This window comes from Puma concolor, chromosome A2 (assembly GCF_028749965.1).
Source record: "Puma concolor isolate L17-30 chromosome A2, mPumCon1.1.hap2, whole genome shotgun sequence".
Lineage (NCBI taxonomy): Eukaryota > Metazoa > Chordata > Mammalia > Carnivora > Felidae > Puma > Puma concolor.
This window is the reverse complement of record NC_141668.1, coordinates 153,096,253-153,116,915: the sequence shown is the minus strand read 5'-3', so window position 1 is coordinate 153,116,915 and position 20,663 is coordinate 153,096,253. Positions and strand designations below refer to the sequence as shown.

The 20,663-nt window shown below is 59.8% G+C and overlaps 1 protein-coding gene across 2 annotated transcripts in view; it reads left to right on the top strand.

The window, feature by feature from the left end:
• Positions 1-20,114, top strand: part of BSN (bassoon presynaptic cytomatrix protein) — a 95,810-nt gene extending 75,696 nt beyond the window's left edge. For both annotated transcript variants that reach the window (XM_086698198.1, XM_086698197.1), the window contains 8 exons: positions 226-6,873; positions 9,163-11,239; positions 11,528-12,324; positions 12,458-12,557; positions 13,085-13,216; positions 13,473-13,527; positions 13,881-13,973; positions 16,103-20,114. In XM_086698198.1, the coding sequence (XP_086554324.1) occupies positions 226-6,873; positions 9,163-11,239; positions 11,528-12,324; positions 12,458-12,557; positions 13,085-13,216; positions 13,473-13,513 (9,795 nt within the window). In that variant the 3' untranslated portion in view covers positions 13,514-13,527; positions 13,881-13,973; positions 16,103-20,114. The remainder of the gene's footprint in view (positions 1-225; positions 6,874-9,162; positions 11,240-11,527; positions 12,325-12,457; positions 12,558-13,084; positions 13,217-13,472; positions 13,528-13,880; positions 13,974-16,102) is intronic.
• The last annotated feature ends 549 nt before the right edge of the window (positions 20,115-20,663 follow it).

The window sequence follows — 20,663 nt, the reverse complement described above, 5'->3', positions numbered from 1 at the left end:
TGAATGCTTGGGTGGATTTTGCTACCATTAGATCTAATAAAGCTTCTCTTTGAGAATCTAGGGCTGCTTGGGGTTTTTAAGGCCAGAGAAATGGAAGGTGGTGGGCCCTCCCCTGGGAGGTGGAGGACCCCTTCCTCAGGGCCCTGGGATTGACAGAGAGGGCTGGGCTTCTCCAGTGAGCTGTCTGCCATGGGGAGTCAGTGTCTGCTTCTCACCCTGCTGCAGGAGCTGGCAGGCAAGCCTTATTCTCAGGACCTGTCTCGGAGCCCACAGAGCCTCAGTGACACAGGCTATTCGTCCGACGGCATCTCCAGCTCCCAGAGCGAGATCACAGGCGTTGTACAGCAGGAGGTAGAGCAGCTGGACAGCGCTGGGGTGACAGGGCCTCGCCCGCCCAGCCCCTCCGAGCTCCACAAGGTGGGGAGCAGCCTGCGGCCTTCGCTGGAGGCCCAGGGCCCAGCGCCCAGGGGCGAGCAGAGCAAGCCACCCAGGAGCAGTGGTGAGGAGCAGAAACGGAGGCCCCACTCCTTGTCCATCATGCCTGAGGCCTATGACTCCGATGAGGAACTGGAGGATATCTTGGAGGAGGAGGAAGACTCTCTGGAGTGGGGGCGCCAGAGGGAGCAGCAGGACACAGCCGAGTCATCAGATGACTTTGGCAGCCAGTTGAGGCACGACTACGTGGAGGACAGCAGTGAGGGTGGCCTGTCCCCTCTCCCACCCCAGCCCCCAGCCCGGGCAGCAGAACTGACCGATGAGGAGTTCATGCGACGACAGATACTGGAGATGAGCGCTGAAGAAGACAACCTGGAAGAGGATGACGTTGCCCCCTCTGGGCATGGCCTGGCCAAACATGGCACCCAGAAGGGTGGCCCCAGGCCCCGGCCTGAGCCCAGCCAAGACCCAGCAGTGCTGCCCAAGAGACGTCTGCCACATAACGCCACCACAGGCTACGAGGAGCTGCTCTCTGAGGGAGGCCCAGCCGAGGCCAGCGATGGCACTGGGGCCCTACAGGGGGGGCTCCGCCGCTTCAAGACCATTGAGCTTAATAGCACGGGCAGCTATGGCCATGAGCTGGACCTGGGCCAAGGTCCTGACCCCAGCCTGGAGCGGGAGCCGGAGCTGGAAATGGAGAGCCTGACAGGCTCGCCAGAGGACCGCTCCCGTGGGGAGCACTCCTCCACACTGCCTGCCTCCACACCCAGCTACACTTCGGGCACCTCTCCCACCTCCCTGTCCTCCCTGGAGGAGGACAGCGATAGCAGCCCCAGCCGCCGGCAGCGACTAGAAGAAGCAAAGCAGCAGCGCAAGGCTCGGCACCGCTCACATGGGCCCCTGCTGCCCACCATCGAGGACTCCTCGGAGGAGGAGGAGCTGCGGGAGGAGGAGGAGCTGCTACGGGAGCAGGAGAAGATGCGGGAGGTGGAACAGCAGCGTATCCGCAGCACGGCCCGCAAGACACGGCGAGACAAGGAAGAACTGCGGGCCCAGCGGCGGCGCGAGCGCTCCAAGACCCCCCCGAGCAACCTGTCCCCCATCGAGGATGCCTCCCCGACTGAGGAGCTGAGGCAGGCAGCTGAGATGGAGGAGCTCCATCGCTCCTCCTGCTCCGAGTACTCGCCCTCCCCTTCCCTTGACTCGGAGGCTGAAGCCCTGGATGGCGGCCCCACCCGGCTCTACAAGTCAGGCAGTGAGTATAACCTGCCCACCTTCATGTCCCTCTACTCGCCAACTGAGACGCCCTCAGGCAGCTCCACCACTCCCAGCTCCAGCCGGCCCCTGAAGAGCGCAGAGGAGGCCTATGAGGAGATGATGCGCAAGGCCGAGCTGCTCCAGCGGCAACAGGGCCAGGTGGCAGGTGGCCCCTCTCAGCCCACTGGTACCCGGAGCCAGTGTGCCTTTGAGTACCAGGACACCCCCGACCAGGACTATGGCAGGGCTGCACAGCCTGCCCCTGAGGGCACACCGGCCAGCCTGGGGACAGCCGTGTATGAGGAGATCCTTCAGACATCACAGAGCATTGCCCGCATGCGGCAGGCCTCCTCCCGGGACTTGGCCTTTGCGGAGGACAAGAAGAAGGAGAAGCAGTTTCTGAATGCCGACAGTGCGTACATGGACCCAATGAAGCAAAATGGCGGCCCACTCACCCCTGGTACCAGTCCCACCCAGCTGGCTGCCCCTGTGTCCTTCTCCACCTCCACCTCCTCAGATAGCAGTGGTGGCCGAGTCATTCCTGATGTCCGTGTTACTCAGCATTTTGCAAAGGAGCCTCAGGACCCCCTCAAGCTTCACAGCTCTCCTGCCTCCCCCAGCTCTGCCTCCAAGGAGGTAGGCATATCCTTTTCCCAGGGCCCTGGCACCCCAGCCACCACAGCTGTGGCTCCTTGTCCAGCCAGCCTGTCACGAGGTTATATGACTCCAACCTCCCCAGCAGGCTCTGAGCGCAGCCCTTCACCGTCTGCTGTAGGCCACAGCTATGGACAGAGCCCAGCCACTGCGAACTACGGGTCCCAAACTGAGGAGATACCCCAGGCCCTCAGTGGCGCCACTGCCAGTGGACGGGCTGCCAGAGACAAGCCCCTGAGTGTGAGTGATGGTGAGAGCGGCCCCCACAAGGCCTCCCGGGGGTATTCCTACTTCGCAGGCTCCAGCCCACCTCTCTCTCCATCTTCTCCTTCAGAGAGTCCCACATTCTCCCCTGGCAAGCTGGGCCCAAGGGCCACAGCCGAGTTCTCTACACAGACGCCAAGCCCGACCCCTGCCTCGGACATGCCTCGGAGCCCTGGTGCCCCGACCCCAACACCCATGGTGGCTCAGGGCACACAAACGCCACACCGGCCCAGCACACCTCGCCTGGTGTGGCAGCAGCCCTCTCAGGAGGCCCCTTTCATGGTCATCACTCTGGCATCAGATGCCTCCAGCCAGACCAGGATGGTACATGCCAGTGCCTCCACCTCCCCAGTGTGTTCACCCACTGACACCCAGCCCACCACCCACAGCTATAGCCAGACAACACCTCCGAGTATGTCCCAGCTGCCCCCAGAGCCACCTGGGCCACCTGGCTTCCCGCGGGCACCCAGTGCTGGCACGGATGGGCCCCTGGCAGTCTATGGCTGGGGCGCCCTCCCTGCTGAGAACATCTCCCTGTGCCGGATCTCCTCTGTCCCTGGAACGTCTAGGGTGGAGCCAGGCCCTAGGCCTCCAGGCAGTGCCGTGGTAGACCTTCGCACAGCTGTCAAGCCTACTCCTATCATCCTTACTGACCAGGGCATGGACCTGACCTCTCTTGCCGTGGAAGCGAGGAAGTACGGCCTTGCCCTGGATCCAATCCCAGGACGGCAGTCGACTGCTGTACAGCCTTTGGTCATCAACCTCAATGCCCAGGAGCAGACCCATGCCTTCCTCAGCACCGCCACCACCGTGAGCATCACCATGGCCTCATCTGTGCTCATGGCTCAGCAAAAGCAGCCTGTGGTCTATGGAGACCCCTTCCAGAGCCGGCTTGACTTTGGTCAGGGTGCGGGTAGCCCTGTGTGCCTGGCCCAGGTCAAGCAGGTAGAGCAGGCCGTCCAGACAGCCCCATACCGAGGTGGGCCCCGTGGAAGGCCTAGGGAGACCAAGTTTGCCAGGTATAACCTGCCCAACCAGGTAGCACCTCTGGCCAGAAGGGACGTTTTAATCACTCAGATGGGCAGTGCCCAGAGTGTTGGCCTCAAATCGGGCCCAGTGGCAGAGCCTGGTGCCGAACCCCACCGGGCTGCCCCTGCAGAGCTGCGGTCACACGCTGCTCCAGGTGCCAGGAAGCCACACACAGTGGTGGTGCAGATGGGAGAGGGCACAGCAGGCACTGTGACCACACTGCTCCCAGAGGAACCTGCAGGTGCCCTGGACCTCACTGGGATGAGGCCTGAGAGCCAGATGGCATGCTGTGACATGGTCTACAAGTTCCCCTTTGGCAGTAGCTGCACAGGCACCTTCCACCCCACCCCCAGCGCTCCTGAGAAGAGTGTGTCAGACGTTGCCCTACCTGGCCAGAGCAGCGGCCCCTTTTACAGTCCCCGGGACCCTGAGCCTCCTGAACCCCCCACCTACCGGGCACAGGGGGTAGTGGGGCCTGGGCCCCACGAGGAGCAGAGGCCCTACCCACAGGGCCTCCACGGCAGGCTATACTCCTCCATGTCTGACACCAATTTGGCAGAGGCTAGCCTCAACTACCATGCCCACAGGATTGGGCAGCTCTTCCAGGGCCCTGGACGAGACTCAGCTGTGGATCTCAGCTCGCTGAAGCATTCCTACAGCCTGGGCTTTGTGGATGGACGCTACCTTGGGCAGGGCTTGCAGTATGGCTCGTACACAGACCTGCGTCACCCCACAGACGTTTTGACTCACCCAGTTCCCATGAGGCGCTACAGTTCAGTGTCAAACATCTACTCAGACCACAGGTATGGCCCACGGGGAGATGCAGCTGGCTTCCAGGAGGCCAGTCTGGCCCAGTACAGTGCCACCACTGCCCGTGAGATCAGCCGCATGTGTGCAGCCCTCAACTCCATGGACCAGTATGGAGGGCGGCATGGCAGTGGTGGTGGTGGCCCTGACCTCATGCAGTATCAGCCCCAGCCCGGGCCTGGGCTCAGCGCTCCCCAGGGTCTGGCTCCCCTCAGACCTGGCCTCCTTGGGAACCCCACCTTCCCAGAGGGCCACCCAAGTCCTGGGAACCTGGCCCAGTACAGGCCTACGGTAGGCCAGGGAACAGCAGTCAGACAGCTGCTGCCATCCACAGCCACCGTGCGTGCAGCCGACGGCATGATCTACTCTACTATCAACACTCCAATTGCTGCAACACTGCCCATAACCACCCAGCCCGCCTCAGTACTGCGGCCCATGGTGCGCCGTGGCATGTACAGGCCTTACGTGTCGGGTGGGGTCACAGCTGTGCCGCTCACCAGCCTGACACGCATGCCCGTGATTGCCCCCCGGATACCTCTTGGGCCCACAGGGCTGTACCGATATCCTGCACCAAGTAGATTCCCCGCTGCTTCCAGCATTCCACCTGCTGAGGGTCCTGTGTACCTGGGGAAACCTGCTGCTGCTAAGGCCCCAGGGGCTGGGGGCCCACCAAGGCCAGAGCTGCCAACAGGGGCAGCTCGGGAAGAGCCTCTTTCCACAGCCACCCCTGCTGCCGCCAAAGAGGCTGTAGCAGCCCCACCCCCAGCCCCAGCCCCTCTGGCCAGCCAGAAGCCGCAGGTAGATGCTGCTCCCGGGGGCGGCAGCGGGGCCCTCAGCCGGCCAGGGCTGGAGAAGGAGGAAGCTGCGCAGGAGGAGCGACAGCGGAAACAGCAGGAGCAGCTGCTGCAGCTGGAGCGGGAGCGGGTGGAGTTGGAGAAGCTGCGGCAACTGCGGCTGCAGGAGGAGCTGGAGCGGGAGCGGGTGGAGCTGCAGCGGCACCGTGAGGAAGAGCAGCTCCTGGTGCAGCGGGAGCTGCAGGAGCTGCAGACCATTAAGCACCATGTGCTGCAGCAGCAACAGGAGGAACGGCAGGCCCAGTTCGCCCTGCAGAGGGAGCAGCTGGCACAGCAGCGTCTGCAGCTGGAGCAGATCCAGCAGCTGCAGCAGCAGCTGCAGCAGCAGCTAGAGGAACAGAAGCAGCGGCAGAAGACCCCCTTCCCCGTGGCCTGCGAGGCACCTGGCCGAGGGCCTCCCCCAGCTGCCACGGAGCTGGCTCAGAATGGCCAGTACTGGCCACCCCTGACCCACACAGCCTTCATCGCCGTGGCAGGGCCGGAGGGGCCTGGGCAGCCTCGGGAGCCCGGGCTGCATCGGGGCCTCCCTAGCTCTGCCTCGGACATGTCACTGCAGACAGAGGAGCCGTGGGAGGCAGGCCGCAGCGGCCTCAAGAAGCGGCACTCTATGCCTCGCCTGCGGGACGCCTGCGAGCCAGAGTCAGGGCCCGAGCCCTGCGCGGTCAGGAGGATTGCAGACAGCAGCGTGCAGACAGACGAGGAGGATGGGGAGGGCCGCTACCTCCTGAGCCGGCGGCGCCGGGTGCGGCGGAGTGCGGACTGCAGCGTGCAGACTGATGACGAGGACAGTGCCGAGTGGGAGCAGCCGGTGCGCCGCCGCCGGTCCCGGCTTTCCCGCCACTCGGATTCCGGCTCTGACAGCAAGCATGATGCTGCCGCCTCATCGTCCCCTGCAACCGCTGCTGCGAGGGCCACGAGCAGCGTGGGCATCCAGACCATCAGTGACTGCTCTGTGCAGACGGAGCCTGACCAGCTGCCCAGAGTCTCTCCAGCCATCCACATCACAGCCGCTACTGACCCCAAGGTGGAGATCGTCAGGTACATCTCGGCGCCAGAGAAGACTGGACGCGGGGAGAGCCTGGCCTGCCAGACAGAGCCCGAGGGGCAGGCCCAGGGTGTGGTTGGGCCGCAGCTTGTAGGGCCAACTGCCATCAGCCCCTACCTGCCTGGCATCCAGATCGTCACCCCAGGGCCCCTCGGCAGATTCGAAAAAAAGAAGCCAGATCCCCTGGAGATTGGATACCAGGCCCAGCTGCCCCCGGAGTCCCTGTCACAGCTCGTGAGCCGCCAGCCTCCCAAGTCCCCCCAGGTCCTCTACTCACCGGTCTCACCCCTGTCCCCACACCGGCTCCTGGACACCTCCTTTGCTTCCAGTGAGAGGCTGAACAAGGCTCACGTGAGTCCCCAGAAGCACTTCACGGCTGACAGCGCTCTCCGCCAGCAGACGCTGCCTCGCCCCATGAAGACCCTGCAGCGGTCCTTGTCTGACCCTAAGCCCCTCAGCCCCACCGCCGAGGAGTCTACCAAAGAGAGGTTCTCCCTCTACCAGCACCAGGGGGGACTGGGTAGCCAGGTATGGGCACAGGGGCTGGTCCAGGGTGGGACAGGGGTCTCTGTCTAGCCTGGGGGCCCCACAGGGAGGGGTTTCTCCTGGGGTGGGGGTGGAGTCACCTCCAGCTCCAGAGGCCCAGAGGAAGGAGTTGAGGATGAGGATTGGATCTTCCTTGATGCACACCTGGTGGAGCCAGCAGCCTGGCAAGGACATCTGGGCAAATACAGACTCACACACTGGCCCCCACAGCCACCCATCCAGACACTGCTAGAAACTTCAGCCTCTCCTCAGCACTGCCTCTTCACAGCCCATATCTGGTCCAGTCCCTACCGTGTCCCCCCGCCAGTCTGGGCCTCTCCCATTCCAAACCTCTACCGTGGATGTTTCCTTAGAAAATCAGTAACATAGACCTGGCTGGGCTGCTCCCTACTCCCCATCCCTGGCCTGGCTTCCATGGCCCCACAGGAAGTCCAAGCCCCTTGGCCTAGCATTCAAGGTCCATCCCAGTGGGCTGCAGCATCTCTCGGTCTCATCTTGTCCCCTGTCATTATCTGGCCCTCAGTAAATCTGCTCCCTGTCTGCTCCCCTAGGCAGGGAACCCTGGAACATCAATGTGCCCTTGCCTGTGGCTTTAGTTGCCAATGATATCCTGGGACTGGGCGAGGTGGCCTGCTGTGGGCTGCCATGCAAGGGAAGATAGGAGTTGCAGGGGCCTTCTGCCAAGGATTTTGAGTGTCAGGCTAAAGAGCACGGGCTTTTCTTGTAGGCCCTTGGAGCTTCTGGAGGTTTGGGGCAGGTGAGACAGACAAGATGGGTATTTTAGAAAGCTTCCTGGGCAGAATGTGGGTAGATAGGCTGAAGGGAAAGACTGCACAGTGGCCCTGGGGAAAGGGGTAGGAACCAGGTATGTTTTCTGGGCGTGATGCAGAGAGGAGAGGGTGAGGCCTCAAAGTGGGGTGGTGGAGGTGATGAGCTTGGGTAATGGAGAGCCCTGAGGTGTGCAGTCCAGAGAGCGTGGGGGTGGGATCAGGAGTCTAGGCTGGCAGGGAGTGCAGGCCAGAGAGGCAGGCCGCCCTGGCTCCAGGCCAGGGTGGGCACAGAAGTTCCATGGGCCAGCAGTATGGTGCCATGCCATGATGAGCCCTCAAGGTGTGCAGCCAAAATAACAAAAGATGAACAATAGAATGAGGAGTTGAAAAAGCGAAATGTATTGTTAAAGGCCCACCCATTGTTCTGAGGCTCTGGGACACACTATCATTTTCTTCGTGACAGATGGTGAGTGTGGGTGGGAGGTTTTTATGTAGTTTCTTGGCAAGGTAAAACGCAAGAAGCCCAATGTCCGGGCCTAGTGTATTTTGGGGATTTGGGTGGTCCATAAAAGCCCAGAGTCCCAGGGCACTCTGGGAAGGCTAGGAACTAGAGACAAAGGACCCAAGGTAGACCTTCCATCACCATCCAGTGATGTGGACCTTCAGGTAATGTGAACGGCAGGTGAGGAGAACTGCGGAGAGGGCAGGGTTAGGGAGTCTGGACCAGGAAGCAACACAGCCAGAGACAGGTTGGAGAGGCCCTGCAGGGTAGCTGGTAGTCTCAGAGAGTGGTGGGCCAATAGGGATGTGGAGGGAGCTGGGGGCCAGGCCAAGAGCACAGTCCAGAGAGTTTGGCAGAGGGTGGTGTAGGGCAGCTGGGAGAAGAGGGTGGACCAGGCGGTTGAGCTGCATGTCACTTAAAACAGCTGTAGGACGGGGCAGGAAAAGACCCAGAGCCTGCAGTAACTGACAGCCTGTGCCCCTTCTCATGATCCTCTGGGGATCCTGGTGGGCACCCAGGGACCACTCCATTCCTGTCCATGGCCCTCTATTGCCCTGGTCCCCACCAGCTTCTAGACCTGAAACCAGAGCCAGACTGTACTGTCCTCACCTCAGGACACTCAGTGGGAGAGAGAGGGTGGCAAGCCCACTGGACATGGGCAGGGTCCTCAGGGCCACTGTATGCTAGAAGTTCTCAGAGGCAGGCTAGTCCTAGAGACCAGCACAGAGGGGCATCTGCTCCACCCCTCCCCTGCTGCCTGGAGTGCTGGGAGAGAGAAGGCCTGTAAAACGGTCACAGGCCAGTGATGATGTCCACTGGGGGCGGGGGGGAGGGGGCGGCGGGCGGGGAGGCAGTCCTCAAGGCTGCCTGGTGAATCAGAGCACCAACTATATGGAGCCCAGCCTCTGCCCCAACCCAGGCCAGGGCTCTTCTACCTTTGCCCCACCAAGTCACCCACACCTTGGGTCTCAGTGCTGCCCGCCCTTCCCTCTGTCTCAGGTGTCGGCGCTGCCACCCAACGGCCTGGTCCGCAAGGTGAAGCGGACACTGCCCAGCCCCCCTCCAGAGGAGGCTCACCTGCCCCTGGCTGGCCAGGCCCCCCCACAGCTGTATGCGGCCAGCCTGCTGCAGCATGGGCTGGCGGGGCCCACCGCTGTCCCTGCCACCAAGGCCAGCCTGCTCCGGGAGCTGGACCGGGACCTGCGGCTGGTGGAGCATGAGTCCACCAAGCTGCGCAAGAAGCAAGCGGAGCTGGACGAGGAGGAGAAGGAGATCGACGCCAAGCTCAAGTACCTGGAGCTGGGTATCACACAGCGTAAAGAGTCTTTGGCCAAAGACCGGGGTGGCCGTGACTACCCGCCCTTGCGTGGTCTCGGTGAGCATCGTGACTACTTATCAGACAGCGAGCTCAACCAGCTGCGGCTCCAGGGCTGTGCCACTCCTGCCGGCCAGTATGCTGACTTCCCTGTCACTGCCGCTGCTCCTGCCACCCCCTCTGGCCCTACTGCCTTCCAACAGCCCCGATTCCCACCTCCAGCCCCACAGTACACTGCAGGCAGTGGTGGGCCAACTCAGAACGGATTCCCAGCCCATCAACCACCCACCTACCCTGGCCCCGGCACATACCCAGCACCTGCCTTTCCTCCTGGCACCAGTTACCCAGCTGAGCCTAGCCTGCCAAGCCAGCAGGCTTTCCGTCCCACAGGCCACTATACAGCCCAAACACCCATGCCAACCACACAGAGCACTCTTTTCCCAGTCCCAGCTGACATCCGTGCCCCCCACCAGAAGCCACGCCAGACGTCACTAGCCGACTTGGAACAGAAGGTGCCCACTAACTATGAGGTGATTGCCAGCCCAGTTGTGGCCATGTCTTCAGCCCCACCTGAAACCAGCTATAGTGGCCCAGCAGTAAGCAGCAGCTATGATCAAGGCAAGGCTGCTGAGCTGCCCCGGGCCGGGGACCGTAGTGGTGTGAGCCTGAGCTCAGCCTCCACCTACCCCTCTGACTCCCACTACACCAGCCTGGAGCAGAATGTCCCTCGGAACTATGTGATGATTGATGACATCAGTGAGCTGACCAAGGATAGTATCTCCACTACCCCTGATAGCCAGCGACTAGAGCCCCTGGGGCCAAGCAGCAGCGGGCGTCCAGGGAAAGAGCCGGGAGAACCCAGCATCCTTGAGGGGACTGCATTGCCCTGCTGCTACACCAGAGGGGAGGAGGAATCTGAAGAGGACTCTTATGATCCCCGTGGGAAGAGTGGCCATCACCGGAATCTGGAGAGCAATGGCCGACCAGCCAGTGCCCACTACTACAGTGACAGCGACTACAGACATGGAACTCGAGCAGAGAAGTATGGTCCAGGTCCCATGGGGCCTAAGCATCCCTCCAAGAGCCTGGCACCAGCTGCTATCTCCTCAAAACGTAGCAAGCACCGGAAGCAGGGCATGGAGCAAAAGATCTCCAAATTCTCACCTATCGAAGAGGCCAAGGATGTGGAGTCTGACCTGGCCTCCTACCCCTCCCCTGCAGTCAGCAGCAGCCTAGCCTCTCGGGGCAGGAAGTTCCAGGATGAAATCACCTATGGGCTCAAGAAGAATGTGTATGAGCAGCAGAGGTACTATGGGGTGTCCAGCCGGGACCCAGTGGAGGAAGATGACCGCATGTATGGAGGGAGTGGCCGGTCCCGGGTGGCATCTGCATATAGTGGGGAGAAACTGTCCGGCCATGACTTCAGCAGCCGGGGCAAGGGATATGAACGGGAACGGGAAGCCATGGAGAGACTCCAAAAAGCGGGCCCCAAGCCCTCGTCCCTGAGCATGGCCCATGGCCGGTCCCGGCCCCCCATGCGGAGCCAGGCCTCTGAAGAGGAGAGCCCCGTCAGCCCCTTGGGGCGGCCCCGCCCTGCCGGCGGCACCCTCCCTCCTGGGGACACCTGCCCACAGTTCTGCTCCAGCCACTCCATGCCTGACGTCCAGGAGCACGTCAAGGATGGGCCTCGGGCCCACACATATAAGCGTGAGGAGGGCTACATCCTGGATGACTCCCACTGCGTAGTTTCCGACAGCGAAGGTAATGGCAGCCAGGGGTGATTTCTGCAGCCGCTCAGCACCCGGGGGGCCTGCCCGCCCATGGGGCCCTGGGCCCTGAGATGTCCCAGGGGGGCCTGGCTTGGCGCCTCATCCAGTGGGCTGCTCCACCTGCGCCCTGGCCCTGGTTGTGGGGGGGACGGGCTGGGGGCCTAGTGTTAATTGCTTGTGGCTGTGGTGCCCACTCTCTGGTTTCCTTGCATGGCTTCAGCTGGGCCTCCCCCTGCGGCCAGCCCAGGGGTTGATGGTGTTCTGTTTTTGGTCTCTGAAGCGTATCACCTGGGCCAGGAGGAGACAGACTGGTTTGATAAGCCCCGGGATGCCCGCTCTGACCGGTTCAGGCACCACGGGGGCCATGCAGTCTCCTCCTCCTCCCAGAAGCGAGGCCCTGCCAGGCACAGCTACCACGACTACGATGAGCCCCCCGAGGAGGGCCTGTGGCCACATGATGAGGGTGGCCCGAGCCGCCACACCTCAGCCAAGGAACACCGGCACCACAGTGACCACGGGCGGCACTCAGGCCGCCACACTGGTGAGGAGCCGGGCCGGCGTGCTGCCAAACCACACACTCGGGACCTGGGCCGCCATGAGGCCCGGCCTCACCCTCAGCCCAGCCCTGCCCCGGCCATGCAGAAGAAGGGTCAGCCTGGGTACCCCAGCTCTGCTGAATATTCACAGCCATCCCGTGCTCCGTCAGCATACCATCATGCCTCTGACAGCAAGAAGGGCTCCCGGCAGGCCCACTCGGGGCCCACTGCACCACAGCCAAAGCCAGAACCCCAGCTGCAGTCACAAGGTCGGCAGGCAGCTCCTGGGCCACAGCAATCACAGCCGCCACCATCAAGGCAGACACCCTCGGCAACAGCATCACGCCAGCCACAGACGCAGCAGCAGCAGCAGCAGCAGCAGCAGCAGCAGCTACAGCCCCCTCAGCAGGCCCCAGCGCAGGCTCGGCTGCAGCAACAGGGCCAGCAAGCTACCCGGGGCCCAGCCTCTGCTGCCAGCCAGCCAGCAGGGAAGGCTCAGCCAGGCCCCCCAACAGTCACAGGCTCCCAGCCAGCAGGACCGGTAAGTAGGGCTCCAGTGCATGGATCCTACCCAGGGTGTATACTGCGGCCGCAGCTTGGACGTGCCCTTGGTTCCAGGCTGGGTAAGGGCAGAATCCACGGACAGTATCTGAGCTATGGGTTCTGTGTTGCAGCCACGGGCAGAGCAGGCAAATGGCTCTAAAGGGACAGCTAAAGCACCCCAACAGGGGAGGCCTCCTCAGGCCCAGCCACCACCAGGACCTGGACCTGCAGGTGAGCCTGTATTTTGGTGCCCTCGGCCACGGCCCAGAATTCCTGGTCTGCCCTCTCCCTACACCCATGGGCGTCCTGAGCTCCCCTGCATTGCCACCCGCACTGCTCCCTGTGAAGGTGCCCAGGGGGCTGCAGACCTTTGCAGTAGGAAACAAGCTTGGGGTTAGAATGAGCCAGTTGGGGTCACCAGCACTGGGGACTTTGAGCCCAGGCAGCTCTGGTCAGGGAACCTGAGTACAGGGCCAGGACCACAGCTTCTTACTGTCTCTTTCCTTCCCCTTCTCTCCTCCCATCTGTCTTTCCATCCTCCTCTTCTCCTTCCTTGCTTTCCTCAACTTCCCTTTTTCTGCCTGCTCCAACCCCTTTCCTTCATGTTCTCTCTCTCTCTCTCTCTCTCTCTCTCTCTCTCTCTTCATTTCTCTCTCCTCCCCCTCACTCTCCAATCTCACAACTGCCTGTATTCAGATTCCCTCAGGGCTGCTCTCCCACTCAAGCCTGTCTCCTGATGGTGGTTTCTTTCCCCCTAGGCATGAAGGCCGGAGCCAGGCCTGGAGGGACCCCAGGGGCTCCTGCCGGCCAGCCAGGCGCCGATGGTGAGAGTGTGCTCTCCAAAATCCTCCCTGGTGGGGCAGCAGAGCAGGCTGGCAAGCTGACAGAAGGTAGGCACTGCCTACAGCCAGGTCCATGGTGGGCGGCAGCTCCAGGGCCCTACTCTGGCAGAGGTTATGTCTGGGAAATGATTCCAGGCTCGGTCAGCCAGACATAGGCCAGCCTGAACATCCACCTGCTGCTGCCCAGTGGCTCTCTGGGTGGTCCTTGCCCCTTGGGGTGGGCTTGGCTTCACTGTGCCAAATGGCCCCAGCCAGGAAGGAGTCTAGTCCAATTTCCTGATGCCTCTCTTTTTCTTTGTCACAGCTGTCTCTGCTTTTGGCAAAAAGTTCTCCTCATTCTGGTGACCATGCCCTGCAGGGTAAGTATGGGCTGCCTGTACCCAGCCTCCCTTTGCATGGGGGGTCCTGAGGAGTCGTCTAGGAGGAGTGTGGTCTTTAGCAGTGGTGATGTGGCCAGAGCTGCAGTATTCTCTCCTGTGAGTGTGGGAGGAGGAAGAGGAAAAGGAGGAACCCAATGCATAGAGGCCTTAATGTGGGGCCAACTCCACAGGGGTCCTGGGAAAGGGAAGCTAGGGCCAACACTCCCTTGTCCTTCTCCACCACCCCTACCACCCCTCCCAGGGCTCTCACAACTTTGAACTGGCTTTAGTTTGTAGGTAGGGCCCCCTGGGATACAGCTCCTCCTCAACCTTTCTCTGTAAATGCTCCACAGGCTCTTGAAGAGACGAAAGGAGATGATATCATTGCTGTGGAAAAATCTCTGGAGTCAGAGGCCTGGGCACAGCTCTGGACTCTGCGTATAACAGTGAGTGTCAGGTCCAGGGTAGGGTGGGGCAGAGGAAGGGGTGAAGGTCCAAGGCCTGGCTGACCAGACCCATATAGCTCCTACAAATGTGAGCTGGGAGGAGGCTGGTGGACTTCCTTCAGCTGTGATGGGCCTCGCAGCTACCCGAGGGCCAGAGACCACCAAGCTGGCTGAGATGACTCAGGCAGTAACCTCAGGGAAGGACCCAGCAAAGCCAACCATCTCCCACAACTTCGGGTCTGTGTTCTGGGCACTGATTCCAAAGCCCTTTCCCTGAGGTCTCGTGCTGGTGACTTTGCTCCAGACAGTCTGGTGAGGCCTGAGTCCCCAATGCTGCAGACCGTAGTAGCCATGAGCATGAACTTAAAACACTGTTGGCTTTCACAGGCTGAGCTCATGACCTGCAAGATGGAAGAGCAAAATGAGAAGTGAGGCAGACAGGAAGAGGACAGAGAGGAGAGGGAGGTCACTGGACAGGCAGTCTCAGCCCCTAGCCAGGTCAGCCCAGGGAGAGAGTGGAAGGGCCTCTGCGCAGGGGCCGTGGCTCTGCCTGGGCTGCAGTGGCCAACACGGGATGAGAAGCCTTCTCCTGGAACCCTCTCTGGTCCCAGCCCAGCCTCTGTGGCAGAGGAGGAGGTAGCGCATCATCCAGGATGGCAGGGGGGGTAGCCTGGCTAGTGGCGCTGCTCTGTGCACGGCCAAGGGCCACCTTCTACCATTCCATAACCCTGGGGCCTTCTCCCTCCCCTTTCTTCACCACCTCTCAGGTTGAGTTTAGAGGTTTGTGTGCTTCTCGTGGTGAGCAGGCAGGTGTGTGGCAGGGCCAGAGAGTCAGCGAACAAATCACAAGGGAGCCCAGGCCAGGGCTGCTTGTAGGAAGGAGCTGGGTGTAGTGGCAGAAGGGCTGCCTGTCTCTGGAGGAACGGTGGGGGCCCTAGAAACGTCCGGTCTCTCATCCACTTAGCCGTTTATTCCACAAATGTTTGTCAAGTCCTAGGCAGGTGCCAGGCCCTGTTCCAGGTGCGAGGGATACAGCAGGAGATAAAACCAGGTCCCTGCCCTCCAAAGTGGACAGTCCATTTAAGGGGGACAGAGAAAAAATAAGTTAAAAAAAACACTAAAGGTTAAAAGGTAATTTCTGAAGGTGGTAAGTGTTATGAAGCCAGTGAAGCAGGGTTGTGGGGCAGGAGGTCTGCTCTAAAGAAAGTAGTCAGTGTGAGGTAAGGCTTGAGGAGGGACGATGTTGGGATGGGACAGGTGGGCCTTCAGGCCAGACAAACGGCTGGCAGAGCCAGAGCCACAGCAAGGGGAGAGACGGTCAGGGTGAAGTCTGAGGGGGTGAGAGCCAGCTCGGGTGGGCTTTGTAGGCCAAAGTAAAGAGCCTGGAATTTGTTTTAATTACAGTAGCCACAGTGCAGCACCCCCAGCGTTCTTCCTGCCTTCACCCCACTACAGCGGGCTCCCTGCTGCTTTCCCGCCCAGCCGGATGTTTCCTTGGAGTTGCCCTGGAACAGATGTGAAATCAGAAATTGTGCTGAAGGGAAGGAAGGGCAGCTCATGGGCTGGGTTCACGGCAGAACCTACCTTGGGTTTAGGGCTAGGGCTGTGTCACTGAGGAGCGAAAGGAACCACGGGCGTGGTTCTATTCTGCGTCCTGCCACACAGCCTGGGTGGGCCAGTGACACCACTAACTTTGTAGTTAAAGGAATCTCCCTCAGGTTCTGGTATCTGGCTAATGATTGGGCCGCACGGCCAGCACTTCTCTGAGTGCCCATCTTCTGGTGTCTTCTATGGCCATTTCAGAAGCGGGCTGGGAGAGGTGGGCCATTTTAAACAAAATCCCATCTCCCTCACGCTCAAGCAACTTATGTTATATTCAAGAAATGTCCCTTCCTGGCCACCTGGATACACCTTGCTTCCTGTCCTTGTCTTCGTGACCTAAAAATTGCCCAAGCACCCATCTCCCCAAGACTCAATGGGTAGGGACCCCCTGGGTGAGGAAAAGTTGGTCCATCAGCACATGGGCAAATCACCAAGAGGAGGGCAGGGATGGAAAGCAGCTGTCCACAGCTCTTGACAAAATCCTTCTTTCTTTCCTTCTTTCCCCCTTCCTCTTTTTCTCCTCTAAGCATCTGCAATCTGGCAAACCCTTGGCCCAAAGACTCACACGAGGTGGGACGTGGCAGGCAGGCCTCCGTTGAGAACGGGATGTTTTCTAACAGCAGCTGTCTGGGTGAAGCATCTGCTGGACACGTTGAGACCACTGGCCCCGGGAGACCCGTGATTGTCTTTCCAGAGACACTGCTCTCCTCAGGGCGCCACCTTCAAGGAATAGCCTTCGCTGGGAGGGAGGAGCCCTCTCCGGACACCCTGCCACCTCGGCAGTCCTGCTGCTCTTCCCACAGCCGCCTTTCCGCGGCCCGGCCAGCCAGGCTTCCTATGCGTTATACACAGAGTTTGGGCACAGGCTGCCTCTTTTTGACGGACACTGCCCTCCCTCCACGATGCCAGAAGTTTTTCCACAGCCTTGGAGAGGGGCTTTGACTGAGGGCTGGGGGCCCCGGGCTCCGTTTCCTTCACATTCCAGCTGGCCCGGATCCCTCTGTGGCCACAGGGCCCTGCTCCCCTCACCCTGCCCTCTGGGTGACATCGGAGCAGACTTCCATGTGGCCAGCATGGGGTTGGGAGAACTTTACAAATATTAGGACCTAACACTGTCTCATCGCTGAAATAAGAGGCCATAGCACCGAAAAGCAGCGTGGGCACTGGCTGAGGCTTCTCCCAGCCCATGGGTGGCAGCATGCTAGCACGCCTGCCACCATCTCAAAGCCATCCGCCCCCTCCCCCCCCCCCGAACTCCCCAGCCATTGTGAGCATCCCAGCGACACCGCCATCATCTTGAGCAGCCAGCTCCTTGTTCATACACCTGGGGATTTCTTTTGATTTCAAGAACAGCCTTAATCATTTCAGTTTGATTTACGTGTATACCTCATAAGCAGTTTTCTTTTGTTTCTCTTTCTCCCCCTTCTTTTTCTTTGCTCGCCTCCTTGCCTCTCCCCTCCACCACCACCTGTGACCGATGGTTTGGTTTCCTCTCTGCTCTGCCCCTGATCAGCACAGGGAGAATGTTGACTCAGAAGCAATAGGGGGCAGCAGGCCACCAAGAGCACAACCCCAGGGCGAGGTCTAGGAAGGCCCCTCAGCCCGCCTCTGTTTACTGTGCAATCCAGTCCTTCTTAAGCCATCACCAGTGGGCATGCTCAGAGCAGAGGGGCCAGGGCTTCTGCCATGCGAGGGCAGGGCCCAGAGCCCTGTGCTGGGGAGTATGGCACCGTCCACCCACCTGGGGTACTGGGCGGCATTCCTCCCCAAGGCCCTTACCTTGGGGGCCTCCCTTCCTCTTGGGCACCCCCACCAGTCTCATCTCTAACGTTCTATGCAATGAAATATAAACCCTCAAAGACAACTGTTAATATTTAATAAATTCCATGTTATGTATAAGGAGTTAATTGCAAACATGCAATTGAGAAACTGGATAGATAAGCTCATATCAAACACCGCCCCCCCCCCGCCCCCTGCTCCCACTGTGTGTGTGAAATTCTCAGTCTGTGGCATGTTTGACCTGTGGCAGGACTCGCTGCTGCCAGGTGAGTCACCGCCTGTCCTGCAGTGGAGCATGCACAGCTCGCAGCCTTTTTGCACGATTTCATCCATTTTAACTGCTCCACCCTCTTGCTTGGGAGTTCTTTTTGCCTCAGAACCTCTCCTTCAGGAGTGCTTCTAGCTGACTTCTGCACGAGCTAGTGAGGACCTGCTGGAATTGTTGCCTGAGCGTGCAGGCTGCGGGGCGGGCAGAGCAGGGCCTCGCACACCTTGCAGGTTTCTCGGACCAGGATAGCAGGTGAAAAGAAGCCTTTGGAGTAGACATGCTGCTGGAGCCCACACAGGAGTGTGTGGGTGAACATTCTGAAGGTTTGCTGTATGATTTCCATCTGTAAGTCACTCCCCCTCTTATCCCATCCCTGAGCCAGAGGCGTCTGGCCACCCCTTTCAGTGGGACATGGCTCAGGCACAGAGCTGGGCTGTGTCTTTGGCCAGAGACACAGAGGCAGGGTCTGGCTATGTCCTAGGGACCCCAGATCCTGACTGTACCTGCTCCGTGCCTCTTCTTTGTAGCTCGGTGGGGGCTCCAAGGTCTGTGAGCCAAGAGATCTAGGCTGGGACAAGGGGATCAGCAAGTGCTCAGTAAGAGCTAGGTCTCTGGCACTTGTGGCAAGGACAGCTAACAATGTCATCTTGGACCAGAGCAGGTGTTCACATAGACAGTGGCTTCACACTGAGTTTCTTGGGAAGCTTTTCAATAGCAAAATTCACAGAAGGTTCTTTTGTGACCCTCTTTCCATCTGTCTCCAGGACCTAAACTCCCTGCCCCCCCTCATCTCTGAAGCCCAAGTATCGCACTGCTTGTCAGCTTCTCTGTGACTGAGCCGGGAGTGCAGCAGGCAGTGGCTGTCCAACCCCTCAAGGCCTGGCCTTCCTCCAGTTTGCTCTGGTTTGCACCATGCATTTCTCAGGGGTCCACATTTCTCATACTTTCCTATAAGGTCTACACAGCCCTTCAGAGGGGGATCCTGGCCTACCTCTGGCAGCTGTGGATGGGGCAGGAGGCTGTTGACCTCTGTTTTGGGCCTGTGACCCTGGTCCTCCTGGATTTGGGCTTCGCCCATCCCCCAGGACACCTGCCTCATCCCAGCGATCAGGCCTGGGCTGTAAGAGCCCCATCTGAGCAAGGGCTAAGGGAGGCCACTATTCATCACCTTTGACTACCCAGGGCCAAGTCCGTGTGGGGATGTGCCTGTGGCTGGACATATGGGGGACCAAGGCAGTAATCCTTCCCACTAAAGGCCAGGGGGTGGGACCAGGAACAGGGAGCAAGCAGGGAGAGGACAGCAGGTCAGCCTCCATCGGGCCCAGTCTTAGGCTCTACAATGTTGACTTTTCAGCAAATTTCCTTTGTGACCAAGCCTTCTGAGTTTGAAATTTCTGACATCTGCCACTCCCCACTGTACCCCCAGGACACATCTGTATCCATCACCCCTTGTGAAGGTGGCTGGAGCAGGCCCCTCTGGGCCACAAGTGTCCCAGCCCTTGTGTAGATGCAGCTGTGACTCTGGAGGCACTGCAGCCAGAGACGGAGGGACCAGCATTTGGTACCTTGGCAGTGGGGGAGCATCGAGCCCATCTCCAAATGGGCAGAGTTTCTGGGATGTGGTCTAGGCCTACTCCATACCTGCTTCCCCAGTGTCATGAGCAAGGGCATTGTCTCTGCCCACTCCAGGGCCTAATGCACTCACTTCACAGCGACAGTCCCCTCCCACCCACCCACTTAGTCCTTGGGAAGAGAATGTGGTCTCAGGGCCCATGATGAGAGGGCAGCAGTGGCAGTAACTATGGCCTGTCTTGTGGAACCTGTGTGGAGTTTTCTAGGCAGATCCTTTGCCATGGCAGCATGGCACTTCCCCTGCCCTCATGCCACCCTCCCCCCATCTGTAAATACTTGTCATCGTGGACTCCGACAGGGTCAGAGGGACAGGCCTGACCAACTGAAACTCCTCAGAGATATCATCTCTGTCTCCCTGGGTACCAGCAGCCCTGCTGCCACGTGCACTGGGGTGGCGCTGGAGAGCCATGGAAATCGTGAGATAACTGTGTGTGTATGCATGTGAACAAGTGTGTGAATGTGTATGTGTGTGCGTGTCTGCCCCACTCAGCCTCTGGGATCAAATCAGCTCCTGCTCTCCAAGTGCAGTGCCCTGGAGAGTGGTGGCTGCCCAAAGCCTTTTCTCTGCTAGCTTCCATGTCTTGTTTTTGCTTTCCCCTCACTCCTTCCCTCCCTTCCTTCTTGCCTCTCTCCCTTTCTTTCCTTCTCTCCTTGGAGGGGGGGAAGAGTGCTGTACAAAGTGAAACAAACAAGTTTACAGTTGTAAGTGCAATGACCCGAGTCCTCCACATGACCTTGTGAATTGTGTGCCGTCCTCCTGTGCTCTGTGAGAACTCGTGGTACTTCAGTGTCCCTCCCCCTGTATTGTGACAAGGTAATTCTGTGGTATCAGAATAAAAGGACTTGATATAAACAACCTACAGACTGTCTCTGGGATGGTTTCTGAAATGGTAAGGCTTAGCCAGAGGAACAAAGCCTCAAACTTGTGACAGTCCTGTTTACAGTTAAAGGGAGAAGAGTAAAAGGGGTATGCTGTAGAAGTGTTGGCAAGGCCACAGCTAAGTCTACACCAAGCTGGCCAAAAACAACGGGTCCTCCACAAACATGCTCAGGGCAGGTCCCAGGTTTGGACCTGGAGGGAGCAGTTAGTTCACTGTGCAGGTGTTGAGGGATGGTGCCTCCAAGGCGGGTGTGTCCAGGCTGTGCCTCTTTCTGGCCCCGGTTCCTGGTGAGCCAGGTGAGCAGGTGCTGCCCCCTGGTGCTGCCAACAAGCACCACACCTATCTACCTTGCTATGTCTACTCCCAACCCCTCAACTCTTGCAGGCTGCCAGACCTTAGTTCTTTCCCAACAGCATGGGTGAACCTCCTTACTAGAGTAACCCAGAGCTGCTAGAAAATTCTTAAGATACAGATAAAGGAAAAGAGTATCAGCCTCACCTCTGACCTTCCTCCAGAGTTAGTATGTTA